General features: G+C 44.0%; 1 protein-coding gene across 1 annotated transcript; it reads left to right on the top strand.

The window, feature by feature from the left end:
• The first annotated feature begins 9,114 nt into the window (after positions 1–9,114).
• Positions 9,115–21,780, top strand: LOC122944797 (sterol 26-hydroxylase, mitochondrial-like). The gene is made up of 9 exons (XM_044303441.1): positions 9,115–9,376; positions 13,095–13,285; positions 15,593–15,792; positions 16,430–16,627; positions 18,569–18,732; positions 19,018–19,181; positions 19,485–19,566; positions 19,652–19,852; positions 21,230–21,780. The coding sequence occupies exons 1-9, from the start codon at positions 9,158–9,160 to the stop codon at positions 21,344–21,346; spliced, it is 1,536 nt and encodes a 511-aa protein (XP_044159376.1). The 5' UTR covers positions 9,115–9,157; the 3' UTR covers positions 21,347–21,780.
• Positions 21,781–22,638: the final 858 nt, after the last annotated feature.

Below are 22,638 nucleotides of genomic sequence, written 5' to 3' on the forward strand. Positions count from 1 at the left end.
GGATCCTGGAGGTTGTCAGATCCTTTTACTCACATCTCATGGCAAGGAGGGATCTTGATCGTGATAAGATATCGGCTTTCCTGACTGAAACTGTCCCTGAACCAGGGGTAGACCCCTCTCTTGACGGTTTGACGGAAATGATCAGTGAAGAGGAAGTCAGTCTGGTGATTGAGGGGCTTGCTCCCAAAAAATCACCTGGTCCGGATGGCTTAACATCTGAGTTTTACAAGACCTTTAAGGACACCTTAGTTCCCCTCTTGACTGAGGTATTAAATGAGTGTCTCTCCTCGGGTACTCTACCAAAGTCAATGAGGAGGTCGGCCCTGATCATCCTGTCAAAGGGTAAAGATCCTTTCCACATTGAGAATTGGCGTCCCATAGCGCTCCTCGGTGTGGACAGAAAGATTTTGGCAAAGGTGCTATTTAATCGGCTGGTGAAGTTTGCACCCCAGCTCCTTTCTGGGGCCCAGCATTGCTCTGTTCCCGGCCACAGTACTTTTAGTGCTGTGCTCAGTGTCCGGGAGGCCGTGGAGCAGGGCAGGGCAGGTCACTGGAAGGGGTACATGCTGTCCTTGGATCAGGCAAAAGCATTTGATCGTGTTAACCACGAGTACCTCTGGTCTGTCCTTCTGAGATATGGCCTGCCCGGGGGGTTTGTTGATTGGCTTAAGACCTTGTATGCAGGGGCAGAGAGTTTCCCGCTTGTGAATGGTTGGATTGGGCGTCCTTTTGGGGTGGGATCTGGGGTTCGCCAGGGTTGTCCTCTGAGCCCGCTTTTGTACGTGTTCGCGATCGATCCCTTCCTTAGAGGGGTTGATCGTGGGCCGTTGGCGGGCATCGGGATGGACCGGGCGGCTCCGGAGACTACACTGAGGGTGGTGGCGTATGCTGATGACGTAACTATCTTTGTGTCTTCGAGAGGGGAGGCAGAGTGGGTACTGTCTGAGGTAGAGCGCTACTCAGAGTCATCTGGGTCCAAGATCAACCGAGATAAGTGTGAGAGTCTCTGGCTGGGAGGTGGAGATCCTGGTTTTGATCTCCCGGACACCCTTCCAGAGCCCCAGGAATCTACAAAAGTCCTCGGCATTGAATTTGGCCAGGGGGATTACCCCCATCAAAATTGGGATAGCAGGCTTAAGATTGCCGCTCAGAAGGTGGACCAGTGGAAGGGTTGGTCTTTAACCCTCAGGGAAAGGGTGAACATTATCAAAACCTACCTGATCCCTTTGCTGTTATATCTGGGCAGTGTGTGCGTCTTGCCGGAACCTTTCTGGACTCGGGTCTACAGTCTGTTCTTCCAGATGTTATGGGGAAACAGACTGAACCTTGTCAAGAGGGAGGTTACTTACCGTACGAGGAGACTAGGAGGGTTGGGTATGGTCAACCCTGTGGTGTTCCTGGTGAACACCTTTATTAAGATTAATCTCTCGAACCTCTGGCAAGAGAGGGCTCCTCTGTGGGTAGCCTCCTGTCGGGGATGGTTTCGGCCTTTCTTCCAGGAATGGGAGACAGGGGGGCAAGTGAAGGATCTCCGCACACCACATGGGCATCTCCCGGCTTATGCTGCCCTGGTTCTGAAGGTATTACGTCGGTGGGGTCTGGGGATGTGGGAAATCAGGACTCAGTCAAGGAGACTCCTTGACCAGAGGGTTCTGTTGACCCATTTCCAGAAACCTCTGGCCCTCAGGGACTGCCCAGGTCGGGATCTGAGGGTTGGGTTACGGCTTTTAAATTCCAATAGGATCCCCTTGAAGTTCTTTGACTTGACTTGGCGCTGCTTCCATGGGAAACTGTGTGTGAGGGACAATCTGAAGTGTAGGAGCTCTGAGGACAGGGGGTGTCCCCGTGAGGAGTGCGGTGGTGTGCTGGAAAGCATGGACCACTTCCTGCTTCATTGTCCCTTTAACACAGAGGTTTACACCAGGGTGGGGACCTCCATTGGCTGGCCTAGGCTGGTCACTCTCTCCTATGCGGAATGGGCCTATGGAGCATTCAGACACCTGGGTGGTAGGGACCTTTGCACTTTATTCCTAGTCAGCTCAGTGGTCAGGTACTACACGTGGCATGCACGGTGTTTAGTTTCGACGCAACGCAAAATCCTCCCCGAGGATGAGGTGGTTAGGAACATTCTCGGAGACCTGGTGAAGGTGCGCTCTCTGGAGTACGAGAGGTTGGGGGCGGGTAGAGCCTCTCTCCTCTGGAGGGGTTTTGCCTTTAGGGTACCCTAGCCTGTTGTCTCCCCTCCCGGTGGTGGGCTGAAGCTGACACTGTAGATTTTTGTTTTGTTTTAGTGGCTGTATGAGGACATAGGGCTTGCAGGCGCCAAACTTGGGCTTTAATGGGTTGTGTGTGGCTGAAAAGCCTCACGGTGGGTGGTGAGGTTAAGGTCTACTATGTAATGTACTATGTACTAAGTAATGTAGTTTATATGTCTTTATGTCTATATATATTTGTATATTTGTATAGGTTGAGTTGTCGGGTGTAGTGTTAGGTTGGGTGGTGGGTAAATGGGGGGAGGGTTCCATGGAACATTGGGGACTTTGGGACATATAAGAAAATCCTGGGCTGGTTCATGGACGTCTATTATCATGTACTGGGGGCATGGGATGCGGGACCAGCTCAGGGACCCAAAAAATAAATAAATAAATAAATAAATATATATATATATATAATATAAAAAATAAATAAAATTGTGTGTTGCATTGGGGTGGTGGTGGGTGGGCTTTTTGTAAGTTTAACTTCTGTATTTGTTAAGTGTAGGTAGGTGCAACCGGATCAGGAAGGTTAGTACATGTACATAGATATTGTAAATATTGTACATAGCTGGTGTTCTGTGGCGAGTGGGCTGGACCGGTGCTGTCTGCGCCGCGCTGAGGAGCATCATGTCCTGTATGGTTGGTTTGGTCTCTGTTTTATATATTTATTTATCTGTTTGTTTTAAAATTTTAATAAAAGAAATACAGGATGTAACTCAGGATCAGTACAGGATAAGTAATGTATGTACACAGTGACTGCACCAGCAGAATAGTGAATGCAGCTCTGGAGTATAATACAGGATGTGACTCAGGATCAGTATAGGATAAGCATAAGGCCTCATGCACACGGCCGTGAGCGGTCCGTGGTAACACGGCCTGGATTCCTGTTGAGAGCAGGAGCGCACGGCGTCTTTGGTTGCTATGACGCCGTGCGCTTCATGCCGCCGCTGCACTACAGTAATACACTCGTATATCTTAGTCTGTGCCTTGTTTTTGTGTCTAATAATGTAACAGACATTTGGGTTCACAAGTGACTGAAAATCCAGCTGAAAAAAATCTGCTGCTGTTTTTGCTGCATTTCCATAGCAAAAACCACATCAAAGCGTAGTTTTTGCTGTGGAAAAGCTATATAAATTGACATGCTGTAGATTTCAAATCTGCAGTGCCACACCTTCTACGCTGCGTTTTTTAATGCAGTGTGTGGATGAAAATTCTTATCCACTTTGCTGGTACTATACGACGCTGTGGATTTGCAGTGTGAAAATCCACAAATGGGAGATAGGTCAGCGTTGTACTAGTCTATCTCCGGAGCTGCTGCACACATGTGCGACCGGCCTTCTGGTCATTTTAGGGGAGCAGCAAGGGTCCTGCAGGGGGCACGGGGCCCATGTCCCCAGCAGTAGGACCCACACCGATCTGATAGTTATCCCCTACTTGTACCTTCTGGAAGACCCAATTAAACCATATTGCAGATTATTTTAGGAATTACTTGACTAGCAATTCCCCACTATGTCATTTTTATTAGACTTTCTCACATTTGGAAGAGAGCCAATTCTGACCACTGGGGCCAAAGAGCTGTGGGCTCTTTACTAAGTCCAGCAACATCTTCCGGCCACTTTCTATGGCATGTCAAACAGAGGCAGCACTTAGGCCTCATTCACACATACGTGGACCATAGTCCGTGAAAACCCGTCCTGCTGAGTGCACAAGCGCACGGCGTCATTCAAATGGAGGAATATAGATCATACGAGTGTATTACTGTACAGCGGCGGCGGCACGAAGCACACAGCGTCATAGCAACCAATGACGCCGTGCGCTTGTGCACTCAGCAGGACGGCAAGTAGGCTTTTCACAGGACTCTGGTCCACGTATGTGTGAATGAGGCCTTACAAGGGGAATTACTATTGAAATATATATATTTTTTAAATGTATTTAAAGGCTATGGACACCTTTATATGGGAGGTAAAACCTGCCAAAATTTAAATGAAATTGAAAAACCTAAAATTATAATTAAAATAACGTTTTAACATTTTAATTTCATTTAGTGTCTACAAAATGCATGCCAAAATTAAAAAGAAAATTCAATTCCTCCATTAGAATTTTCTTTTCCAACTCCAGTCTGGGTAATAAGTGTCAAAAATAAATGTAATAATAAATAGCCTTTTTCATTGTAAATTTCCACTGTGTCAATTAATTTTCCTCTTCCTATAGTGGGTTTTTCATGTCAAAATTATAAATCAAATGAAAACACCAAGTAGAAGCTGAAAATGGTAGATTGAGATTTCAATTTCATCTCTTGCAGGCATTTTCCCTTCCAAAAGTCACATGAAAAAGAAAAATGCCCATTGATTTTTCATGTTAACGTTGTACTAACATTCAGATTTATTTAACCCCTTAAGGACCCATGACGTACATGTATGTAATTTCTGCCCGGGACTTAAAGACCCGTGACTTACATGTACTTCATGGTGATCAGGCGGGTGCAGGAGCTGCGCCCACCAGATCAGCAGTCACTGATAGCCGCACCGTTGCCGGCGCATTAACCCTTGATGTGCCGCGGTCAGCTCCATCAGGTCCCTGTGCTGCTGTGATGGGGACCCGATAGCAGGAAAGGCAGCGTGATGCCATCCTTAGGCACCGGGGCTGCCATCCGGTGGAGAGCCCCCTGGATCTCATAGGCAGGAAGCTGTATGTGTAATACACACTGTATTACACTTACAGCCAATGCATGACAATACAGAAGCATTGTAAAGGGGATCAGACCCCCAAAAGTTGAAGTCCCAAAGTGGGACAAAAAATAAAGTGAAAAAAAGTTGAAAAAATAAAGTGAAAAAAAGTTGAAAAAATAAAGTTTCCCCCCCCCCCCCAATTTTTTTTTTTAAGTTTCAAGTAAAAAAAGTCACCTTACATCACAAAAAGTGTAATAGCAGGCGATCAAAAAGTCATACGCACCCCAAAATAGTACCAATCAAACCATCATCTCATCCCGTAAAAATCATACCCTACCTAAGATAATCGCCCAAAAACTGAAAAAACTATGGCTCTCAGACTATGGAGACACTAAAACATGATTTTTTTTGTTTCAAAAATGAATTCATTGTGTAAAACTTACATAAATAAAAAAGTAGACATGTTAGGTATCGCCGCGTTCGTGATAACCTGCTATATAAAAATATCACATGACCTAACCCCTCAGGTGAATACCGTAAAAAAATAAAAATAAAAACATTGTAAAAAAAGCCATTTTTTGTCACCTTACATCACAAAAAGTGCAATAGCAAGCGATCAAAAAGTCATATGCACCCTATAATAGTAACAATCAAACCGTCATCTCATCTCGAAAAAAATTAGCCCCTAAACAAGACAGTCGCACAAAAAATGAATAAAACTACGGCTTTCAGAATGTGGAGACACTAGTCATATTTGGTATTGTCGCATCCGTAAAAACCTGCTCTATAGAAATACCACATGATCTAACCTGTCAGATGAATGTTGTAAATAACAATAAATAAAAACGGTGCCAAAACTGCTATTTCTTGTTACCTTGCCTCACAAAAAGTGTAATATAGAGCAACCAAAAATCATATGTACCCTAAAATAGTACCAACAAAACTGCCACCTTATCCCGTAGTTTCCAAAATGGGGTCACTTTTTTGGAGTTTCTACTCTAGTGGTGCATCAGGGGGGCTTCAAATGGGACATGGTGTCAAAAAACCAGTCCAGCAAAATCTGCCTTCCAAAAACCGTATGGCATTCCTTTCCTTCTGTGCCCTGCCGTGTGCCCGTACAGCAGTTTACGGCCACATATGGGGTGTTTCTGTAAACTACAGAATCAGGGCAATAAATATTGAGTTTTGTTTGGCTGCTAACCCTTGCTTTGTAACTGGAATAAAATGATTAAAATGGAAAATCTGCCCAAAAAGTTCAATTCTGAAATTTCATCTCTATTTTCCATTAATTCTTGTGGAACACCTAAAGGGTTAACAAAGTTTGTAAAATCAGTTTTGTATACCTTGAGGTGTGTAGTTTCTAAAACGGGGTCACTTTTTTTGAGTTTCTACTATAGGGGTGCATCAGGTGGTCTTCAAATTTGACATGGCAGCTTAAAATTATCCCAGTGAAATCTGCATTCCAAAAACCATATGACATTCCTTTCCTTCTGCGCAATACCGTGTGCCCGTACAGCAGTTTACAACCACATATGGGGTGTTTCTGTAAACTACAGAATCAGGGCCATAAATATTGAGTTTTGTTTGGCTGTTAACTCTTGCTTTGTAACTGGAAAAAGTGGATTCAAATGGAAAATTTGCCCAAAAATTGAAATTCAGAAATTTTATCTCCATTTGCCATTAACTCTTGTGGAACACCTAAAGGGTTAACAAAGTTTGTAAAATCTGTTTTGAATACCTTGAGGGGTGTAGTTTGTAAAATGGGGTCATTTTTGGGTGGTTTCTGTGACGAGACCAATCTCGCCACATTGCATTACAGAAGTCTGGTTGCCCGTCTGCTTCCTTTAGACTATGGCCCCATGTTGAAACACTTGATTTTCCCCTGCAAAGACTATGTGAAAGAATTTGGCTCCATGGCAATTGAACTGTATTCGTGTAGTCTGAGTGCCATTCACCTAATAATTGAATGCGCTTAGATCCAAGCTATCTGGGGATAAGTTAAATGTCTATGTTTTATGCAATAGCTGCACAGTTAAATATTCTTATGTCTTTTATTGTCTTTTGCTACCATGTGGCTAATGAAGTTTTGCCTCTGCCCTTGGAGATAAATTGGATTACTTCCCAATTGTCTCCAGGACAGAAGACATTGTGTAAAACTGTGTATTGTCCTGCCTGTGATAATTACATTAACCCATTGTGTAAGATAGATGTATCACAGGCAGAGGGGAGGATTTTGTGTGGGAGTGTCTGAGTGTATTGTACGGGGTTACTGGTTGTTTTACAAAACCCTGTGGGTGGTACTAATGTGTAAGAATGTGTATATAAGATCAATAAACACACAGCTCTGTCTGACCACTGCTTTACCCTCAACACAGAGCTTGGTCTCGTTCTTGGGGGGATTCACTGTATGCTGTTAGAGACTGATTGCTAGGAGTGTAAGCCGCTTGGGTGTGTTTCCTATTCGTCTGCTAGCAGCTTTTCGTGAGGTTCCGTTCGGGAGTTTGGAGTATTCCCTTGTATGCTGTTCGGGAATTTGGTGTTCTGTAAGTAGCTGTGCCTGTAGCTCTGGAAGGGGAATATCTCATAAATGGCGTTTACCCCTTTTATGTCCGGGGGTGCCGTTACAGTTTCTATTATGTAAGCCTCACAAAGTGACTTCAGACCTGAATTGGTCCAGAAAAAGTGGGTTTTAGTAAATTTCTTCTAAACTTCTAAGCCTTCTAATGTCCCCAAAAAATAAAATTGTTTAATTGTTTATTTGTATATATATATATATATATATATATATATATATACATATATATATATATATATATATATATATATATTCTTTTGTTTATATGTTATATAATCATCTATATGTAATTTTATGTATCATTCATCTATAGATACTCACCTACATGTGTCTAATCAACTATTATTTATCTATTTATTATGTTAATCAATTGGATTTTAGCATTATGTGCGATCACATGCATCTAATTATCTCTTATTTATTCATAATGTTTATCAACTGATTTTTGCATCATGTGTGATCACCAAATGTTTTAAATAATCCCTTATTAGGACGCTTTTAACCATACTCTTTTAATTATATTGTTTTTATTCTATTACACTGTTAGAGTTAATTTCAAAGTGTAGTTTTAACAGCCGGCTAGCATATTTCTTTCTTTCTTTTATAGAGCCAACCCCTTCCTCTAATTACCTATTTCATCAAGCAATATAATTTGGTCTTAGTGTGTTCTGACGCTGCGCAGAATTTTGTATGCTCTACTGTTAGCCGCAGGCTTGAGCGTCTCTCTGCGCAGCGCTGAAACTTAACACAAGCTGGCTCCCTCTCTCTGAGCGTCCCTGTTGCATGGCAACGGTCGTCACATGTGCCGGCCGCTCCCACGTGATCGGAAGTCCGATTACGTGGTCTCTAGGGACGTCCACATACGCTCCCGCAGCACGAACCAAGCCTGTGTACCCAAAAATAAAATGGCATTCACAAAATGATCCAAACATGAAGTAGACATATGGGGAATGTAAAGTAATAAGTTTAACTATTTTTGGAGGTATTACTATCTATTATAAAAGTAGAGAAGTTGAAATTTGGAAATTTGGAAATTTTTGCAAATTTTGGGTAAATTTAGATTTTTATTTATAAATAAAAAAAAAATTTGACTCAATTTTAAGTATAATAAGTAAAAGCATTTTAAAGTTATTATTACCACATAAAGTGACACGTGTCAGATTTGCAAAAAAATGGCCTGGTCCTTAAGGTGAAAAATGGCAGGGTCCTTAATGGGTTAAATGAGCAGTAGTGGGCATAGTGCAGGATGCAACTTGAATGGGTCCCTGATCCGTCCGCACCGCAAAAAAACAGAACATGTTCTATTTTTTTGCGGTGCGGAGGCACAGCCAGAAACACCACAGAAGCACTCCGTAGTGCTTCCGTGGGGTTCTGATCTGTGCTTCCGTTCCGCATCCCCGTGATTGCGGACCCATTGAAGTGAATGGGTCCGCATCCGTGATGCGGAGCGCACACGGGCCGGACCGGACGTATGCGAGCCGCAATCCGGCCACGGGCACACAACGTTCATGTGCAAGAGGCCATACAGGAAAGGGAAAATTCCTACAGGGTGAGTGACACAGCATTTCCCAAAACAATGCCTTCCGTGGGTTGGACTCTGGGTTGGCACATTATTCACTATTAGGTGCTGGAGTCCAGAAAACATTCAGTCCTGCAAGATGATAGCAGCCTTGCTTGGCAGGGGCGCCCGCTGCCTACTGCAAAACTCACACAGACTGCCTGCTGCAAGGTATAAGGCTTCTCTGGAGGTCACACAAGTGCAGACTGACCATGGGGGAAGACTCAGAACTATCGACGACCTACCTGGGCCCAGCCAAGTGGAGTCCCTCTACTGGATCCTCCTGAGGGGGTATCTCTTCTACATGCATGAACTGGAGGTAAGAGAGTACTATAAAAAGCAATTATTACAGACTCTTTACCAACCAGCTCCATAGAGAAAGATATGACAAAGCTGGAGAGATTGAGGAAGCGGTCTGAGATTAACCCTTTAGTGACCGGCATGTTTTGGCCCTTACTGACCAAGCTTTTTTCATCGTCGCGTTCCAAGAGCTATAACTTTTTTATTTTTCCATCTATATAGTTTTACAAGGGCTTTTTTTGCGGGACAAGTTGTAGTTTTTAATGACGCCATTAAGTAGTACACATAACTTTCTGATTAACTTTTATTAACTCTTTCTGGAAGGGAGATGGGGAAAAACAGCAATACTGCCACTCTGTTTTTACATTATAAATTTTATGGCGTTCATTTTTCGTTATAAATAACATAATATCTTTATTCTCTGGGTCAGTACGATTACAGTGATATCAAATACATATCTTTTTTTTTCCGTTTTACAACTTTTTTGCAAAAAAAACCCCTTTTTTTTTAAAAGATAAAAATGTTTTTGCATTGCCGCTTCCCAAGACCCATAACTTTTTTATTTTTCTTTCTATGGAGTTGTGTGAGGGCTTCATTTTTGCGGGACGATCTGTATTTTATATTGGTATCATTTTTAAGTAAATGGCGCTTTTTGATCGCTTGTTATTACGTTTTTTCGGTGGCAACTAAGAATAAATGAGCAATTCTGTCTTTTTTTTTTTTTTTTTTTTACGGCGTTCACCGTAGGGGATAATTTACATGATATTTATGTAGTCCGGGTCGTTACGGATGCGGAAATACCAAACATATGGGGGAGGTTTTTTTGGCAATTTTTTTTCATTAAAAAGTGTATTTTCAATGGAAAAAAGCGTAATTTTTTTTATGGGATATTCTTATTGCATAAATGTTTGGTTTTTTTTACTTTTTTTTACCACTTAATTTTGTCACACTACAAATGTCGTCGTGTAGCCCTAGCCTAATAGTTGTGTGTCATTTAAGCTTAGCTCCAGCTTTTGCTCCATCTGTAAATGAGTCCTTCAGTCGCCCTCTGTTCTGAAATGTTTGTTTCTTCCGTTCCTGGGAAAGCTGGGTGCTAATCCCCTCGCACATGATCTAAAAAGCTAGAGAATGGGTTTGTATTTCACAATTGTCCCCCCTCCCTGTCATTCATACATATCAGCATTACATGGCGGAACGCCAGCAACCTCTGTGCACACAAGTGCGGCATTTATTGATGTACATGGGTGACAAGGGCATCCGGGGATAAGATGGTGTCACGTCCTGCCCTGGGGCGACCTCTTGGAGTGAGTGTGACCAGGCTCATGCAGCAGCACCTATAGTCGTGGAGACAAAGCAGCCCTACGGGAGATTTACTAGCTATTCCGGGAGTCCGGGAAGTCTCCCCATCTTCTGGGGGCATCTTTTTGCCCCACTTGAAGAGATGCCTGTGTGCATATGTGGCGTTTATTTTTCATTTTTTTTGTACTCTACAGAGGAAGTAACATCACAGGGGGGCAAAAAAACCGCCAGTAAACGCCACGCTGAGGAATACTGGCTCAGTAGCCCAGACTGAGCCAAAGGTGGACTTTGGTTGCTATGGGCAACTAACCCAATTTTCCTTCTTTACTACCAGTTTTGATAAATCTCCCCCATTATATGTGCAAAATAACCTAAAAAGATTGACACGGGGCGGTCATTTGAGGCATGTGTTTTGCCGAATACATCACCTTTGGAATTACCTTTTTTGCCTCCTTCACACAGGGCAGATTTATCCAAGAAAAAAATAGAAAACTTGCCCTTGTTTCCCATAGCAGCCAATCACAGTGCAGCTCTCATTTCACCACAGTAGTTGAAGAAATGAAAGCTGTGCTGTGATTGGTTGCTAGGGGCAACGAAGACCGTTTCAATGAATCTGACCCATAGTTTGTGACAGTTTTTTTGTGCGTTATGTTTTTTCAGGCGCTTTTTCTCTGTAGAGAAAACTATGGGAAAATGGCTGAAAAAAACACCAGACGCAGAACTGGCTCAACCAGACTTCAACTTTCATTTTTCAGAGCTGCTTTGGAAAATGAAAGGATTGATCTGATTGGTTGATATGAGCAACTGAGCCAGTTTGCCTTAGCACCTGTTTTGACAAATGTCCTCCAGTGTTTTAAAAGGCAAAATTGGTAAAAAAAAATAAAAATAAACTCCATGGGAGAAAAAATGGCATTCACCCAAAAACATACCTCAGGGATACAAAAAGACTACAAAAACACCTGTTTGTCCTGTGTTTTCCATTTTCCATAGACGTCTATGTCACATCTGAAGGTGGCATGTAGTGGCAGAAAAATGCTGCAAAAAAAAAAATCTCCAGTAAAGAAAAATGCACCGAAACCTGCAAATGCCCTCAAAAACGCCAGAAAAAAACCTAACCTATTGGGGCATTATTTGGGCTTATTTCTGGAGATTTTTTTCTGCACTTTTACCCCTGGCTTGCGGGGTGGGGTGCTTATGACACAAACTCAATTGGCTGCTTCCTAATCTCGCACAGAGTTGTCAGTGGTGGATTTTGCTTCCACGGGAACTATACAAATACTTGGGGCCACAGAGATCGTGGGGCCCCCTACTGGGCAAAAGTGGATGACTGAATAAAATGACTAAAAGGGCGGACATTCTGCCTGCGCAGCCAGTTCAGCTTTGCAGGGACCCTGGGGGGAGTGCTGCCCTATCTAGCTGTAGAGGGGTAACAGAAGTATCCAGGCTGCACTGCTAAGCTAACAGAGGGGCTTGCATGTCCGCAGCTCTATAGGCTAAAACGAGGTGACAGAATCCCTTTAAGTGATGTGGTGGGGAGGAGCTTAGTGGTGTAATGGGGTGGAGCTTAGTGCTGTAATGGGGTGGAGCTTAGTGGCATTACTTGGGTGGAGTTAAGTGATGTGGGGGCGGAGCTTAGTAGTGTAATAGGGTGGAGTTTAGTGGTGTTACTGGGGTGGAGTTAGGTCATATGGCAGGGCGAACCTTAGTGGTGTAATGGGGTGGAGCTTAGCAGTGTTACTTTGTCACGCTGGACAGGATACAAGATACACAGAATACCACCAAACAAGTGTCTAGGCAAGAAGCTGGGGATAAAATTCACCTCCTGACAAATCCCTACCAGCTCTCCCTAGACTTCTATGCCCACGTTCAGACGCTTGAGGTGGGAATAAACGTGTCCCCGTGCCTAGGCTGAAGATTCCCTAAGATGGTGAAAGGGGGAAAGAGGCAGCCTGCTCCCTCAGGACCTGGAGGGGGCAGGCGTCTCTCTAACAGCCTAGACAGACAACCACAAGAAAAACAAAACCAACCTATCTTGTTACTGAGCAGGAACAGCAAATCCTTCATTTCCTTTCCTTCCTTTCCTTCTTTCCCCTCCGCACATAACCTGAGCAGGGCATGACATACTTGGGTGCAGTTAAGTGATATTGCATGGCAGAGCTCAGTGGTGTAATGCAGTGGAGGTTAACGGTACTCCATACAGTGGTGTTGCATAGTGTGGCCCATCTCTCTATATCTGCTGCGGCCATCCATAGTAGGAGTGGCCAGACTCATGGGAGAGGGAGGGGCCAATCTATACCGGCTAGGATGTGACTATTATATCGCAGTGCCCCTCTTTTCTATCATGTGTCAGGGATTTTTTTTTTTTTTTTTGCGGGTGATTAGTGACATTTCTTTAGCACCTAATATGTGACTCCTGATTTTTTTCACATTTTTTTAAGCTAAAACAAAAAAAGAAGTATGGACCCATGTGGGTAGCCAATATGGGAAACCACCGCCTGGTCAGTATAGCCTGCCCGCGCCTCCTGGAGTCCCTCCTCCAACAGGAAGGAAAGTATCCGACGCGGGCGGACATGAATCTGTGGAGGGAGCACCGGGACCTCAGGGGACATTCCTATGGACCACTAACTGAGTGAGTATGAAGGCCGGCTGAGGGGTCCTTGGGGTGCTGGATGTGGACTACACCCCCACCTCTGAGATAGGGTAGGGGGGCTTAAAGGCCACCTTCAGGTTCACTAAGTCATATTTGACATAGAAGAAGGACAGCCCGGCAGGCTCACATTCTGACGGACTTATTAACATAACCCCACCTCCGACTTATAGCCCCGTCTCTGCTATTGAGGGAGCGGCTGTCCACTGATCACAGGGATTAAGATATAGGGAAATCAAAGGCGTAAAGCTCTGGATACCAAGGAGCAAGGAGCAAACTTAAGAAATTTTAACAATGGGCGATCACTCATCGCCTGGAAAGAAGGCGATAGTTGTACAATAGATTGTTCACCAAATGACTGCGCAATCGATGGAGCTTCTCCTTAAAGGGGTATGCCCAGACCTAGATGTTGATAGGTAGGACGTCCATATCAGACTGGTAGGGGTCTGACACCCAACATCCCCATCGATCAGCTGTCTGGGAAGCCACCGGCACTGGAAACTCTACACCAGGGATCAGCAACCTTCCGCACTCCAGCCATTGGGAAACTACAATTCCCAGCATGCTCCATTCAGTTCTATGAGAGTTCTTAGAAGAGCAGAGCAAGTATGCATTCTGGGAGTTGTAGTTTCACAACTGCTGGAGTGCCGGAGGTTGCCGACCCCTGCTCTACACTGTGTAGTTTATGGCGCTGGCGTACTGCAGTACCCCGGCATGAACACTGCAGGGTGGACCGGACCTTGTTCTTCCGGTTCTGGCCACTGTATAGCAGTAGAGCGGTAGGGGATTATGCGTGCACAGGTGAGTAACATTTTTTGCAACTATTACATGGGTAACCTTTCCTAACAAAAAATACCGGCCAAGTTAAGCTACACCCCAAAGGGGGTGTGGTTGTGGGGGCATGGCTTAACATGGGTTAAGTCGCTGCCATACTGTGGCTCCTAAGGGTCCATTCACACGTCCGCAAAATTGGTCCGCATCTGTTTTGAAATTTTGCAGAACGGGTGCAGACCCATTCATTTTCAATGGGGCCGGAATGTGCTTTCCGCATCCGCATTTGCCAATCCACACTTCCAGATCCGCACTTCCGTTCCACATAAAAATAGAACATGTCCTATTCTTGTCCGCAATTTTCTATGAGAGTGTGGGCGATGTGCGTTCCGCAAAATGCGGGATGCACATTGGCAGTGTCCATGTTTTGCGGATTCGCAATTTGTGGATCCTCAAAACACATACGGACGTGTGAAGGGACCCTAATAATTTTAATAATGCCCTACAGCATTAAAAAGGCCCCATTAGTGCCCCCCAGTAAGAATAGTGTCCCCCAGTAAGAATAATGCCCCCAATAGTGCCCCCCAGTAAGAATAATGCCCCCATTAGTGCCCCCCAGTAAGAATAATGCCCCCATTAGAGCCCCCCAGTAAGAATAATGCCCCAATTAGTGCCCTCCTGTAAGAATAATGCCATTAGTGCCCCTAGTAAGAATAATGCCCCCATTAGTGCCCTCCTGTAAGAATAATGCCCCCATTAGTGCCCCTAGTAAGAATAATGCCCCCATTAGTGCCTCCTGGAGGAATAATTCCCCCCCCCCCCCCCCGATTAGTGCCCCCTTCTCTGCATCTACCCCCAAAAAAAACACCTCCTCCATTTGCTGGCGCTGCAGACTGGAAGCTCCGGACAGGACCTGCGCTCCAGCGTGATGACGTCTCGCAGGTCATGTCCTCTAGTCACAGGAAAATACCGGCAATTAATATTGTTGGTAGAAAAAAATTACCGGCACCAGCAGGGCCACTAAAACACCGGCCGGGTGGGGAGCCCTAAAGTCCAGAAGACAAGCCCTTCTTGCCCCGGAAAGGTGGGTATTTGGGGATTTGCCCTGGGGACATCTCTACTTAATGTACCTTCTACAAATCACCCGTTTAGGCCTCATGCATGCGACCGTGTGTATTTTGCAATCTGCAAAACGTTGATCTGCAAAATGCGGATGACATCCGTGTGACGTCCTCCTTGCATCCGTTTTTTTTTTTTTGCAGACCCCATTGACTTCAGTATGTCTGTGACCCGCATTTTGCAGCCAAGAACAAGACTTTTTCAAACTTTTGCAGAACGGACATACAAACGCGAAAAGCACATGAATGACGACATACAGAAGCAACATGGACGTCATTTGTATTTTGTGGATCAGCGTTTTGCTTACTGCAAAATCCGGTCGTGTGCTTGAGGCCTTATGGTGTGAGCAGCACTTTTACTGCCGCCACCCATTAATTCCCTGTTGGTTCATCTCTATAGAGAGGGGCATCAGTGGCAGATATTGCGCTCAGTACTCAACCAGAAGATGATGAAACCCACCGAGGCGGCGCACTATGCGGGCTCCCTGAACAAGATCATCCCTGATCTGTTCAACAAGATCCAGGAGCTGAAAGCACAAAGTCCATCAGGACGCACCGTTGAAAACGTCGCGGAATTGATGTACAAATTTGCCTTCGAAAGTAAGTGCAGAGACTCACCCCTCATTAAGGGGGTATTCTCAGGTGAGGCTACTTTCACACTAGCGTTTCTATTTTCCGGTATTGAGATCCGTCATAGGGTCTCAATACCGGAAAAAAACGTTTCTGTTTTGTCCCCATTCATTGTCAATTGGGACAAAACGTAACTGAACAGAACGGAACAGAAAACTGATCCGTCCCCTATTGACTTTCAGTGGAGTTCATGACGGATCCGTCTTGGCTATGTTACAGATAATACAACCGGATCCATTCATAACAGATGCAGATGGTCGTATTATCAGTAATGGAAGCGGTTTTTCTGATCCCTGCCGGATCCAACAAAAACGTTAGTGAGAAAGTAGCCTTAGACATTTCTGGCGAATGCCATAGGTTCTAACTCTATAGACCCCACCTATAGTGAGAACGGGGGTTTGGTGACGCTCCTCCGCTATTTCTCATCTTCTGCATTCTCCATCTACCTCAATGGAGAGGTGGTCGCACTTGTGCATGGTCCTGTGGGAGGAGGCGATCAAGTGGCACCTAAGGGAAATACCCCTTTAAAAAAAAAATCCAAAAACTATAGACTGACTTCTCTCATTCAGATGAGTCAATACTACACTGATGCTTTGTCCCTGTCTAGGTATATGCACTGTGATATTCGAGACTCGTCTCGGGTGCCTGAAAACAGAGGTATCGGAGGAGACGCAGAAATTCATAAATTCTATCAGCATCATGCTAGAAAGTCAGAATGTGTTAGAGCGGCTGCCGAGCTGGACCCATGACTGGCTGCCATACTGGGGACGATTCGTGGAAGCCTCTGATGTAATATTTAATTATGGTAAGTGACCACATGACTCCAGAAAAAGAGGATTTTGGGGGGTACTATCTCTCCTTAATCAGTGTGAGGAGACTTATAGGCCATACATGCTCCTCTGGAATTCTGGGAAGAAAGGGATGCAAATGAGCTCTTAGCAAGCCCCACCTCTGATGCCACCATAGGAAAATCAGCTATCCTCTAAGTCAGGCATGCTCAACCTGCGGCCCTCCAGCTGTTGCAAAACTACAACTCCCAGCATTCCCAGACAGCGTACAGCTATCAGCCTACAGCAGGGCAATGGTGGGAGTTGTAGTTTTCCAACAGCTGGAGGGCCGCAGGTTGAGCATCCCTGCTCTAAGTCAATGTTCGACCCTTTAAATCGCCCCTTAAAACCTGACTTGGATATTAACTAAGCCAGGACCTCATCTGCAGACAGCTGTTTTGGGGTAATTGCCCCTAATCAGTGCAGAGATTCAGGGGGTACTTCAAACAGCTGATTAGCAAGGATGCGGGGAGTCGGAACCCGGCTGATCTGATATTGATGACCAATCCTAAAGAGAGGTCGTCAATAGTAAAAAGCGGACAACCCCTTTAAGTCAAATATTTATATATACAAATAGACAGCACTCCAAAGTTGAAAGTGAAGTAATTAATAATTTTATTCAGCCGGACTCAATTTTCAGGCAACGTTTTGGGCTATATGTAACCCTTCATCAGGCCCGGTATGAGGAGCATAAGCGTGGTAGCCGGCTCATTCACTTTTTAACTTTGGAGTGCTGTCTATTTGTATATATAAAGACGAAGCAGTTCCCGAGGTGGAGTTGGGGACCAACCCAGAGGTGCACCCTGTGAAAACCAGTGATAGATGAGTGCTGTGAGCATTTGAATCTTAACTTTAAGTGAAATATGGAGGTGCAAATCCTTTCTCCTGATAGCGATTATTGGAGGCTGTCAAAGCTAGAAGTTCTGACCCTCTTTCCTCTCTATCCTGTTAACGTCTCTGTCAGTAGAATCTAAGGCTGGCAACAGTATCTTGGAAATAATGACTGTAGTGCTGGAGGCCTCTCCTGCATAACGGAAACCGGACGGATCCGTTATGCAGCCCATAGACTTCTATTATGACGGAATGAATAGCGGAATGACTCTAAAGGCATTCTGTTATGGAATTGCGTTATGGTCCGTGGTAATGGAATCCATAACGCAATTCACATTATACCACAACCCGAACCGAAAACTAATTTCAAAACATAAAATTCGCTCATCCCTAGTGTCTACTGCGGGATACAGGGTTTTGAAGGCACATCTGGCCAGAACGTGTCCAACTGCAATGGAAGTCTTAATGGTGTCCTTCACTGCAGCAAAGTCTGAATGGCTGTAGTAGCAGGTTACCTTGCTGATTCCTATGCTTGACCAAGCTGATTCTGAGTTCTCCTCTTTCTCTTGTTCCTGCAGTAAATCACACAGAGATCGGTGAGTCTCTGTAGTGTGAGGCCTAAGGAGAAGTAGCCTAGGTCTCTGCTTCCTTCCTCCAACAACTCTCACTAGGAATTCACCTAAGTTAGGGGTGGGGCCAGCCCTCCTCTAAACCCCTACAGCGGCTGAGCCAGTTTGGTTAACCCTAGCCATGCCAACCAAACCTTGCTATGCTGGGTACACATGTCATACATAGCATGAAATAACATTACACAACATTAAATGCCAAACAAATTCAAGATACCCCCTGGTCTGGGTGTGAACAGTTGGGGGCGTGACCTGACACTGTCCAATCCACTCCTTTAATAAGGGAATGGTTACACCCAGTTAATTTATTGATACATTTTAAGGAGAATAATAGAACTGTAACGATAAGCTTTATAGAGAATGCAAGTAGTTACTAAAGCAGACAAGTCGATTGTGATGACAGCTCCTCTTTAATGTAAATTTTTTTAAAATTATGTTTACTACATATTATATTTTTTTTAGGGACAAAGTTAATAAATAAGAAAATAAAGGACATTGAAGGACGTCTGCAGCGCGGTGATGACCTGGGAGGAGCGTATCTCACGTACCTGCTCACCAATGGAAATCTGGATGTGAAGACGGTGTATGGGGTCATGCCAGAGATGCTGCAAGCTGGAGTGGACACGGTTTGTAATCTTTCCATCGTAGTCGTAGTCAGAGGCATAACTTTAAGCTCCTGGCCCCGAATGCAACTGTTTGTAACAGGTGAAGTTTTTGACCCTCTTCAGGCACCAGGGCCCAGGTAAAACTACGTCTGTGCTTCTGAAGAGCAGAACTCTAAAAGCTGCTAGACATATGAGCCCAGTGATAGATATGCTCCGCATAACTGCCCTGCGGGAACCGTGCCGCCCCCCCCCCCCAAGTAGGATCTTAACTCCATCTAAAAGTGTTGATTTCCTCCTTTATTCCAGACTTCTAATACACTGACATGGGCCTTATATGAACTGGCAAGGAACCCTGAGATCCAGCAGTCTCTGTACGAGGAGGTGATCAGCGTTATCCCCGATCATATTCCAAGCACTGATGATATATCTAAAATGCCCCTGCTGAAAGCAGTGGTCAAGGAAACCCTGCGGTGAGTATCCTGGTTCAAACTGATAGGGGTGGTCAAGGTTTAGAAAAAAAAAGTGGCTTTTCTCCCCCCAAAACACAGCATCACCCCTGTCCACAGGTTGCGTGTGGTATCGCGGCTCAGTTGCATTCACTTCAATGGAGCTGAGCTGTAACACAACTCATGATGGACAATTTGTGGAAATATATATATTTTTTTTTAAGAAAGCAGCCATGTTTTTTTTTAAGATTCCCAGAAAACAACTTTAAACCTGACTCAAAAAATGTTAATATTTTCTGTAATTTTTTTTTTTTCATTTATTTTCAGATTGTATCCTGTGGTTCCTGAGAATGGCAGACTTACAGTGGAGAAAGAAGTAGTTCTAGATGACTGCATATTCCCCAAAAATGTATGTTTTTGAAAAATAAATAAAAAACCTCTATCATGCCTAGGATCTAGACCAGTAATCTAGATGTAAATGTTCTTTATTTCAGACACAATTCATCCTATGTCACTATGTGCTCTCCAGAGACGAAACCAATTTTCCTGACCCAGACAGATTTCTCCCACAGAGGTGGCTGCGGAGCGAGGGGATAAAGCATCACCCCTTTAGCTCCATACCCTTTGGCTTCGGGATTAGAGGATGTCTGGGGCGTCGGGTAGCTGAGCTGGAGATGCACTTGGCTCTCTCTCAGGTGAGAAGTTACCATCAGAATGGAGCTTAATACATTTTAAAAGGGGTTTTATGTAAATAAGGCTTAATCATTGTACAAGGAAAAATTCTATAACTTTCTAATAGACTATATGTATCCAACATTCCCCAGCAATTTCAAGATCTTTTTTTGCTGTCAGTGAATGAGAACATACCGCTAGACTATGCCACTAGCGTCAGATAGGTAGGACCCACGCCTACCTACCGATGTGAAGGGTGAGCAGCAGTGTATGCGGGGACACCCTCCTTTCACTGCTATGGGAGTGTGCTCACTTGGCTATATTTTCGGAAACTCCTTTGCTCTTTCACACTTGCGTTGTCTGGATCCGGCGTGTACTCCACTTGCCGGAATTACACGCCGGATCCGGAAAAACGCAAGTGTACTGAAAGCATTTGAAGACGGATCAGTCTTCAAAATGCTTTCAGTGTTGCTATGGCAGCCAGGACGCTATTAAAGTCCTGGTTGCCATAGTAGGAGCGGGGAGCGGTATACTTACAGTCCGTGTGGCTCCCGGGGCGCTCCAGAATGACGTCAGAGCGCCCCATGTGCATGGATGACGTGCCATGCAATCACGTCATCCATCCGCGTGGGGCGCCCTGACATCACTCTGGAGCGCCCCGGGAGCCGCACGGACGGTAAGTATACTGCTCCCCCGCTCCCCACTACACTTTACCATGGCAAACAGGACGTACAGGACTTTAGCGTCCTGGCAGCCATGGTAACCATTCAGAAAAAGCTAAACGTCGGATCCGGTAATGCGCCGAAACGACGTTTAGCTTAAGGCCGGATCCGGATTAATGCCTTTCAATGGGCATTAATTCCGGATCCGGCCTTGCGGCAAGTGTTCAGGATTTTTGGCCGGAGCAAAAAGCGCAGCATGCTGCGGTATTTTCTCCGGCCAAAAAACGTTCCGTTCCGGAACTGAAGACATCCTGATGCATCCTGAACGGATTTCTCTCCATTCAGAATGCATTAGGATAAAACTGATCAGGATTCTTCCGGCATAGAGCCCCGACGACGGAACTCTATGCCGGAACAGAACAACGCAAGTGTGAAAGAGCCAAGAGTCAATGGAGAGGATGCTGCGCTGCGCTCCTTGACTTTGGGTACCCTGCTGTTCCTGAAATATCAGCAGGTCTCAGAGATGGGACCTGTATCTATTTGACAATGATGGCATGCATATAAAAAAAATATATTTCCATCCCAAAAAATAAAATTCTAGGGCAAAACAATGTTAATAAAATAAATACCATTACAAATTCTAATAATTATAATCGACTACATGTTGTATTTTATGTTGATTTCCAATTACATTTCATTAAAGATTCATGATGGTTTTGTTCCCATTTAAATCCATAGTTAATAAAGAAGTTCCGAGTGCTGCCCGATCCTGACCTGGGAGAAGTTCGCGCCAAAAATCGCGTTGTCCTTGTGTCAAATAAACCAATCAACTTGCAGTTCATTGATCGCCAATAATAGGCATTAATATGGTCATCTGGAGGGGGCCAGTGCACGTAAAAATAATTAAACAGTGATTTCTATTAAAGGCTTATAACGCGCTTTATGTCTGTAGGTAATATTCGAAACATGTCATGTGCGACAAAAAATGGAGATGCTCTTTTTCGTTGTTTGTGGGACTGTATGGCCCTGCAGTAATAATGGCAGAAGGGCGAGAACACAATTTAAAATACTTTAAGGAGACCATGTGAATTAAGATGTATGGCATGTGGTCTTTCACTCAGAGTTTGAGAAAACTAAATGTGAAAATGACATGATGATTATGGTACACCTGATTTTGGGAACAGCAAAAAAAAAAAAGACAAATGTGTGGATTTCAACTGAAGGCCTAAGATATGGACAGGTGATTAATAATTTAAGATTTGAATAAATACAATTAAATATAAATAACATCTATGTCTCTAACCCCTATCCTCTTCCTATGTACTATAATACCGCTCCTATGTACAAAAATATAACTACTAGAATACTGCTCCTATCTACAAGAATATACATACTATCATACTGCTCCTACATGCAAGAATATAACTACTATAATACTGCTCCTATGTACAGGAATATAACTACTATAATACTGCATCCTATGTACAAGAATATAACTACTATAATACTGCATCCTATGTACAAGAATATGACTACTATAATACTGCTCCTATGTACAAGAATATAACTACTAGAATACTGCTCCTATATACAAGAATATAACTACTATCATACTGCTCCTATGTACAAGAATATAACTACTATAATACTGCTCCTATGTACAAGAATATAACTACTAGAATACTGCTCCTATATACAAGAATATAACTACTATCATACTGCTCCTATGTACAAGAATATAACTACTATAATACTGCCTCCTATGTACAAGAATATAACTACTTTAATACTACCGCCTATGTACAAACACATAACTACTCTAATACTGCCTCCTATGTACAGTCGTGGTCAAAAGTTTAGAGAATTACATAAATATTGGAAATTGGAAAAGTTGCTGCTTAAGTTTTTATAATAGCAATTTGCATATACTCCAGAATGTTATGAAGAGTGATCAGATGAATTGCATAGTCCTTCTTTGCCATGAAAATTAACTTAATCCCAAAAAACCTTTCCACTGCATTTCATTGCTGTCATTAAAGGACCTGCTGAGATCATTTCAGTAATCGTCTTGTTAACTCAGGTGAGAATGTTGACGAGCACAAGGCTGGAGATCATTATGTCAGGCTGATTGGGTTAAAATGGCAGAC

The sequence above is a fragment of the Bufo gargarizans genome, chromosome 8 (assembly GCF_014858855.1).
Source record: "Bufo gargarizans isolate SCDJY-AF-19 chromosome 8, ASM1485885v1, whole genome shotgun sequence".
Lineage (NCBI taxonomy): Eukaryota > Metazoa > Chordata > Amphibia > Anura > Bufonidae > Bufo > Bufo gargarizans.